Genomic DNA, 9071 nt, shown 5'->3' with positions numbered 1-9071 from the left:
GATGATATAAGTGAGCCTTAAGCCTTTATCTAATTTTATTTGTGAGAGAAAATAAACAGCTTATTGGAAAGCTTCCCTGATAACAAATTTCACTCCCAAGGACAGTGGCTTAGGCAGGCAAATAAGCAGCGGGTGTGTGTGTGTGTGTGTGTGTGTGTGTGTGTGTGTTGTGTGTGTGTGTTGGGAGGGACGAGAATGAGAAATGGAGACTGACACACAGTGGGGAAAAAAGGGCATCAGTGAATATAAATTCATTCCATTTTGATAGACTAATAATAACATAGCAAACTGGATGGCTAAATATAAGATTTTGTATGTCTGTTCTTTTTTTTTTCCAGACTTGAACATCTGAGTAACATGAGGGGTCCTTTTTGTTTCTTTATCCCCCAAATTTAGTGTCTGACACATCATGTGTTAATGCTTGATGACAAGTACTAAAAGAAATATAAGAAATAAATGATAGATGATGAGAGATAGATAGATAGATAGATGATAGATATAGTGAAGCTTGCGCCTTATTCCCGGGGTGGGGGAAAAGGTTCAAGTCATACTTTGATTATTGATTATAGAATTCTATTTGAAATGATTCTTAATTCCTTTAAAAAGAAGTTAATTCATACTAAATGGTGTCTTGAAGTTCTAGTTTGTGGAAAAAAATTACATTTTCATTTAAACTGTTGTAGGACCAGTTTGGAGTAAAAATGGATAACAGTTCTGGAACTCTGTAATGCAATCTGTATAGGCCTTAATTACATTTTTTCCAACTCATTTTATTCCCTCATTCAACAAACTTTTACTGAGGTTTTATTGAGTCACATGCTACATTGACTCAAGGAACTCAATCTCGTGAGTGTGAAAAAATAATATATTCAACACAGTGTTTATAACAAAATTTGTGCACAGCATGCTATGTGAGCCTAGAGAATAAGAAGCTAACTTATCTGGGGGGCAAAGGGAATCTGGGAAAGAAGGACCAAAGAAACTGACACTCAAGTGGAGTGTGACACGGTACTAGTTATTCAAGTAAAGAAAAATACGAGGAAGAAAGCATTCAGGATAACAAAACATGATCACACAAACTCAGAGATGATTGTAACTAAGTCAATTAGAATGGATGGTCCAGAGGAGTGCTGGACTGGATGGTTCTGAGTAGAGAGGCTGACATCTAATTCACCATAGATTTCCCACGACATTCTCAGGGCTTTCATGCTTATTCTGAGAATAATTGAGATTCCATAACAGGTTTTAAAATAAGGGAGCATCTTAAAAGGTCTGCATTTTAAAAATGTATTCCTGGCAGCAGTGGAAACAATGCCTAGGAGGAGCAGGAAATTGGGCAAAGAGACATTAATTTATAACAGCAAGTCAGCAATTCAGCTTATGGAATACTAGGGCTAGAACCATATAGAGTGTACAGACAGACAGAAAAAAAAAACTTAGAAAGAAAATAATTAAGGAAATAGAGCCAAAATGGTTCATTGATTGATTTGATGTGGGCATGACACTCTGGCTTCTGATTCAGATAACAAGATTGTGTTTTGCTGCTGCTGTTGCTGCTTCTTCTTCTTCTTTTTTTCTTTTCTTCTTCTCTTTTTCTTCTTCTTTTAATGGCATTCACAGAGCTTAGGAATACAAGACAAAGACCAGGTTTCAGTGGGACCAATAATGAAAGATCTTGACTTTGAGTTTTGAGTTCAAAACACTTGGCAGATATTCAGGTTGAGATGTCCTATGGGCAGTTTGATATGCTGTTCAACTCATAAAAGAATTTGGAGATACATCTATATCTGTATCTATATAATTAGACTTAATGAAAGAGAGCGATGGTTGTCGAAGTGGTGAATGAGTTCCCTTTCTGTCATCCAATGTGAATCCTTTTGTTACCTGGCTGCAGTTACTTTCCATGTTCAGATTTATTCTATATTCCAAATCATTCATCTTTAAAATAACAAATATAGCAATGCTTGTAACTAGCAGACTAGAGATGGTGGGTAAGAGATAGTGTTGGAATTGTTTAAACCTCCCAATTGTATAGAATGCACAATAATTTGCACCTGTATAGGACTCGGATTTCAGCTCCAGAACCCATGAACAAGCCATCAGCCAGTGACCAAACCTACTTCCAGAGTATGGCTGTTACACTGGCCTGATTCCTGCTGCCAACAATATGAGCATGACTGGTGGTCCTCTGACAGCGCCACTGACTATTGAGTCCACCCTAACTTAACCTGTCTGATTGCTTTGCTCATTGTTGATCTTCAGTCCATCAGCCTGATTCCCTTGATTCTGGGATTGGTGTTATCAGAACAGGTAACAAGTGTCTCATCATACATTCATTATGAGTCCTGGATGTATAACAGATGCTCCAACTATGTAAGCAATATCGTATCAAATATACTGAATATTAAATTAATTATTTATAATCAGAATGGCTTTGGTGTGCTTAACTAACATCCACTTCTTCTCCAGCCTTTGATGTACATGAGAACCAATGAATTTATCTGTCAAGTTGAATTTCAGTAGTTTTAACTGAGAACTTCCTTCCTCAAACTTTCTAGAAATCTCTATCACATAGCTAATAACTTGATTGCAAGTCATCAAGTATATTCTGTTACAACTAAATAGTTAAGAAGGCTTAACCAAGTCATTTAACAAAAAGAAATGTAGGAGAGCACCAGAATTGAAGAAAAAAAGTAAAAGGAATAATTAACATGGAGAAAGAAAAATGGGAGACACACATACACACAAATGGTGTCCACAATGCAATTGAGAGGGGAAAGATCAAAGGAAAAAGGAATTAAAGAATAAGAACAAGAGGTAAGAGAAGTACAAGGGGCATATAGGAGATGACAAAAAGAAGAGAGAAAATCTGCATATTTAAAGCTGAACACTCGGTTTGATTTTAAACAGCAGAAACAACAATCCTGATCTGACAGATTAAAAATGAACTGGGTCAGCATTCCCCAGTAGATATTCCCATCTATTTTATCTTCAAAGATAGTTTCAAACATTTTGCTTGGGGAAAAATCATCCGTTCCAATTTTAGTTCCCATTTTTGGAACATGTTATCTCAGAACATTTGAAATGGAATTGCTTCCCTTACTATTTTTATTTTCTTATTTGTCAATCATGAAATGGCATATGCAATCTCTCACAACCATTTTTCAGGAAAACATTTACATCAATGATTATTATGGCAAATACTCAAGAAAGTAAACGACCTAGATCTTCTCCTTTCTCCCACTCTGTTTAAAATAAAATTCAAAACAGATGATTCTGTTATGGGAAGATACCTTTATGCTCAATATCACTTAGGATAACACATTCCTACAGTAGGCATAGGAATTAGCATTTTCTCAGTACAGCATGGCATAAATGTTGCTCTCCCTTTGGAAGAACTCAGTTGTCCTCTCTGATGCTGGGATTCATTCCTGGACTGCCATAACCCTTTATCATTTGCACATGGTCACGTGAAACTTCTCTACGAATCACATAGACTTTCTCACCAAGTGGCACGGACCGGGGCACGTACATATTGGAAGAGTGTGATGTTCCCTGGTTTTCTATTGAATAATTATATTCTTTAGTACATGTAGAAGCACTTGAGTGAATAATCATGCAGAGCTCTTTAAAAATAAAGCAGAATCTGGAAGGGTGATGTGAAATTTTTCTAATTGCTCTTTGGTGATTTGGAAATATGATACAAACATGACTACTAGAAAGATGTGCAGAAGGAAGAGCTATTTATTTACTCTCCTTCCCACTTCCAGATTCTCAGTTAAGAGTATATCCAGATACAGATTGTGTTTACGCCATTCTGCCCAAGATGTTATATATGGATAGTGATTTATTAATTAAACCCATTCCTTAATCCATGCCAATATTATTATATACATATATTTCCTGCAACGATTAAAAGTAAACATAATACATTTGAGAACTTTAACATACAAAGATGTTATAAGAATTTATATTGGTTATTTGCTATTTCTTGTCCACTAGTGCTATTTTACAGTTCCTGAAAGAATACTATGTACTTTGCATTTTTTTTTGAGTTATCCCTCCCCCCAATACTGACATTACTTTTACAAAAATGGTTTATTGACTAGAGGGCCAATTGTTCAGGAAATATAGTAAACTCTGAGTATAAGCAGCATTAGAACAAACAGAAAAAACAAATGGAGCTGTTATTATAATTATTCTGAAAGATGATATCACAGTTTAAGTATTGGTGGACTCCGAAGATATTCTCTTGAGCCTCTGAGGTTCAGAGATGCCAATGGACAGAAGAAACAATGTAAATCCAAAACCTACTGTTACTGTACATTCCCAAAACAGCGAAAACGAACTAAAACAAAGTTTGAGTTACTTAAATACTTAACAAAAATTTATTGCAAGAGATATATTTCACTGAATTTACAGTTTCAAGGAACATGGTACAAAACGTAGTGCCATCAGCTTTGTCTAAACATTAAATAGGTGCAAATACACAAAGATTTAAAAAAAACCAAGGAGCATACTTTACAACATAAATTACAGTACTATAAATATATCTTATGTACATTATACATACTCTTAAGACACCATCTTAATGTACAGCGTATATTGTATTGGTTTTCAAACTATTCAGTGCCTTAATAATATTATATATCAGAAACTTAATAATTTATTTGCATCATTACACTTAGAGTAAATGATTTCCTATCAACGAGGCCATAGTTTGGCTAGTTTATTTCCACCGTTTCAATAGGCAATTATCCACTTAGATGAGCGTTGACGCAGATTGCAATAGGTTTCACGTGAACATTTTCTCTCCCTTTCATGGCGAGGACTAGAACAGGGGTTGCAGTGGGATGACAGTAGGGTGTGGGGCAAGCAGTGAAGGGAAGAGGGCATGGGGTAAAGGTGGGAAAGCCAGGTGGCTAGGATGAAGAACGGAAGCTGGAATGATTGGCATCTGGGGAGGAGCCACAAAAGTTGGCTGGTTCCCAGGACAAAGCCTTGGTCCGACCGGTCCCACTGAGATCTGAGGTAACGCTGTTCTGGTGAGAGCTGGGGCGTGGGAAAGAAACTGTTGGTGGGGCTGAAGCACTTTGAAGGTTCCTGCGGCCGCGGCGGCGGCGGCGGCCGCGGCGGCGGCCGCGTGCTGCTGCAGAACCGCGTGGTGCAGAGTGGTTACAGAGGTAGAACAGAAGGGCTGCTGCAGAGGCAGAGGCTGCAGAGGCTGCAGAGGCGGGCTGGGCGGGGGGAGGGCGGCCGGAGCAAAAGTAAACTTGACCTTGTTGGCCAGCATGTTGGGCGGGAGGATGTGCTGGTAGACCTCACAAGGCAGATTTCTGAATTTATCGTGGTTTTCTATGGGGATCAGCAGCGCCTGATCCGGCAGAGCTAATGGAGCCAGGATTTGCTCCGTCGTTACGAAGGTGTGACCGCTGACATGTGCTTCCTTGAACGGTAATGGTGGCTGTGTGTTAAGGATTCCCGAATTGAAACGCAGCCACTCGGTCGAGGCCTCGTTCACCTTTCCTTGTGGAAGGGCCTCTGCCAGTTCGTAATGGCAGAGGTACGATTTCGGTTGCGACTGTCTGAAGTTCCTGTCGGTATTAGGCACCTTGAAAGGAATTTGCTTTTCATGAATATTTATACCCTCACCTCTTTCTTTCTGTTGCAGCAAGGTATTGCCAACTTCTTCTTTTGTTGCGGCACTGGCTACGTGGTAGACAGAGGTGGCGCGTGGGTGGGAGATGTCCCTCGAGTCCCCAGAAGGTGTCTCCAGCACTGATTGCGCAGCCTCACCACCGGCTTCAGGAGGAAGGGGACCGCCCAGGGGCAAAGTCGCCTGGTTTTCTTCTCCCTCTGCTTCTTCTGAGTTCTTCTCAGCGTTCGCAACTTCTTGTGGTTTTACGTCCCCTGTTTTGTCTTCACTTACTAACTCCTCCTGGTGACATAAGGAAGAATTGCCCTTCTTGGGATGATCTGTGTTCTCTTTGAGTTCCAAAGCTTCAAACCCGATGTGGAATCTGCTTCTTTTTCTCCTCCGTTTCCTTTTAGGCTTGCAGGGAGCGGAAGCACGTGGGGGCCTCAAGAATTCTTCTGGTAAATAATTCTGTCGATTTAAACTTTCATCCGAAGAATAAGAATATGAATGTTGTCTACGTTTTCGATGGAATCTTTCTGATTCATTAATGAGAGAATTATAACCTCTTTTAACAGCCTGGTTCTGGCTCAGGCAGCTCATGTCGTTTTGAAGAACTAGGCATCTGTGATCCTGACTACAGCCGGATATTTTGGCTTTCCAACTACAGTAAGTTCTGGAGTAAGTTAAATTATGTTTTCCAGACTGTATCACTGTTGGATTGGATTGTTCACTGAAAACAACTGAGCTCTTTGTACAGTGGTTTTTAGAACTGTTAGCGTCATTGCTATCATTTTCAGTGTTTTGAGCTTTACACATTTCTTCATTTTCACTTAAGTATATGGATGATGGTTTGGGCCTTTTATCAGGTAATTGTTGTGAGTCTAATAATTGCCCTGCAGCTAAATACTGCTTTTCTGAAATTGTTTCCAGTAGATTCTTCCTAGTTATATCAGTGTAACTGTTTTCCGTTTCCATTGGGAAGTGAATTTCCGACTCTTTGGTTTTCTCCCCATGATGGTGCTGACATAACTTTTTTCTTCTTTTCTTCCTTCTACTTTTATGGAACCAGTGTTCATGAGTATCTTTCAATCTTATTTTGTGATATTTCTCATCTAGAGTGCCCTGTTTCATTTGACATTTAGTAAAATTGTATTTTTTTGTGTTTCTGATCCTACAGGAAATATTTTTATACCTCTGACCCATATTCCCATTTTTTCCAGAATTACAGGTATTGGAAAGAGTACCACCAACCAAAAGAGGAATGACCTGGGTGCATTGATTTCTGCTGCCTCCAGGGTCATAATCAGTGAGTCCTACAATAGGTATCTCCTTGCATTCTGAAACTGGTCTCTTGCAAATGTCTTCTCCCTTCTGCTGAGAAGAAAGACCATTTAAGGGCAGCTTATTCTTATCTAGATTGTTGTTTAATTTAGTGGACTTGAAGTCAAAACAGAGAGGGTTACAGCTATAGGAAATTGATGGTTGAGTCGATGTATAAATCAGCATTTCTGATGGCCACTGAAGAATTGTGGTTCCATCTTTGTTAAGTACGGGTACAAATGGCTCACATGGTCTTTTATATAAATCTTTTTTTTTATGGAAGGTTATATTTTCCTCTTCAGAATTTGAAGGGGCCAACATCTCAGGACCATAATTTTTATTGTCAGCTTCAACTATAGATGTATCATGGTCCTTAACATTTTCCTCTGTGATAGCTTGCAAAGATATGCATTCATTAGCTATATCGAGAACTGTGGATTTATTTCCTAACAATTTGGAACTGTTATCACTCATAGGTATGCCTTCATTAATAATAACATCGCCCAGTGGTATTTGATCTGCTAATGGGATTGAATTTTGGCAATTATCTGCATCAGAAGATAAAGGGAGTTGAAACTGGCAAAATGAAGGTAATAAAAATGTATCTTTTTCACTAGAAACTTCTTTCATCTCTTGAGTTTGAGCAGTTTCTTTCTCAGTGCACATTCCTTCTGGTGGATGAAAAGAGTTAGCTTTCTCCTCAGAACTCAAAAGCACATCTGTTGGTGAAGATAGTTGAAGATGACAAGTACCAGGGACAAATCTACTTTTTCTGCTAAATCCTTTTTCCACAGACGCATCATCATTGTATTCAGAGAAGGCTGCAGCTGAGGACTCCAGCTTCACTGCTGCTTTCTTTGGAAATGCAAAAGAAAAGCCAATTTTGTGTCTGTGAATTCCTTGGGCTTGATCCCCAAGTTGGCTATTTTTTGCTGTATAATTATTTGCACTTTCTGGATCTTCAGCAACAGTGGTAACATCTTTAGTATTCTCTTCACTATGAATCAAAGTATATTTGAAATCTTCCTGGTTATTAACTGAATCCACAGCAACTCTTTGGGAAATTTCATTACAATTTTCTTTCACAGTAACAGTTGTTGACTTGAACATGGGGCCACTTCCAGGAGCACTAGAAACAGAAAAGTACATATTAGATAGGACACTTCTGAGGAAAAGTATTCAAACACCCCATTTCAGACACATCATTAAGATTTCTTCTTCAAATTTTAAGATCTGTATAGGAGAATTACTTTCATTTGGTAAGGTTCTCTTTCATAGTGCTACAGTTGCATTTAGTTACTGGTTATTGTTTGGGATAACTTGGAGAAGCTGTCTCGAAGTTATTTCTATAACTATTAACAGCAATGTCAAGGACATTCCTATATTCTCAACCAGTGCTTCCTGACCAAGGTTCTTTATCCCCATGGCCTCTTCAGTGATATTTTGGAATATTGTAGAATCTCTAAAGTTATCTAAATTTACAAATACTTAACATCGTTAATACTACATGGAGAATATGAAGACAGCTTTAAAAAATTATAACTTCAGAAGGGCTGGGAATTCGGTTCAACAATTCAATTCAATCAATGTTCACTAAGAGTCTACACCAGGCCAAGTAGAGTCCTGCCATGCAAAATTAACTGAGATAATACTGGCTTTAGAATTTTATTTAGAATTGCTATTCTTAATATTTAAAAAAATTACCCTGAAGTTGTAAATAATATAATATAATAGTAAGTGTAGGACAAAAGACTATTTAGTTAAGATGCAATTTCTATTTATTTGGCATTGCAGGACACCATAAATAGTGAGTTTTTCATAAAAGAACTGTACTGTGTGGCATATAAACAAGGAGTTACCTAAATATCATCTTTACCCAAAGAGAGTCATGCTGTGCAGAATTTTCCATTCTATTAAATTTAGTTTCTTAGAAGTTATAAGTGTCCCCCAATATTTTTAGTTGAATGTTTTCTTTATTGAATCTCTAACACAATGGATTGTTTCACTGCACATCTTTAGAGGCCTCAAATTAATAGGAAAAGTGTGTGTGTGTGTGTGTGTGTGTGTGTGTGTGTGTAATGCGAAATAAGTACTATTACTGAGGAAAGTAATT

General features: G+C 38.1%; 1 protein-coding gene across 1 annotated transcript in view; it reads right to left on the bottom strand.

The window, feature by feature from the left end:
• Positions 1 to 4604: 4604 nt before the first annotated feature.
• Positions 4605 to 9071, bottom strand: part of ZNF804A (zinc finger protein 804A) — a 285533-nt gene continuing 281066 nt past the window's right edge. Inside the window, exon 4 of the mRNA XM_042997382.1 lies at positions 4605 to 8087. Coding sequence (XP_042853316.1) covers positions 4832 to 8087 — 3256 coding nt within the window. The 3' untranslated portion in view covers positions 4605 to 4831. The remainder of the gene's footprint in view (positions 8088 to 9071) is intronic.

Source organism: Panthera tigris, chromosome C1 (genome assembly GCF_018350195.1).
Source record: "Panthera tigris isolate Pti1 chromosome C1, P.tigris_Pti1_mat1.1, whole genome shotgun sequence".
Lineage (NCBI taxonomy): Eukaryota > Metazoa > Chordata > Mammalia > Carnivora > Felidae > Panthera > Panthera tigris.
The sequence above is the reverse complement of the archived record's forward strand: the minus strand, read 5'-3'. Positions and strand labels throughout refer to the sequence as shown.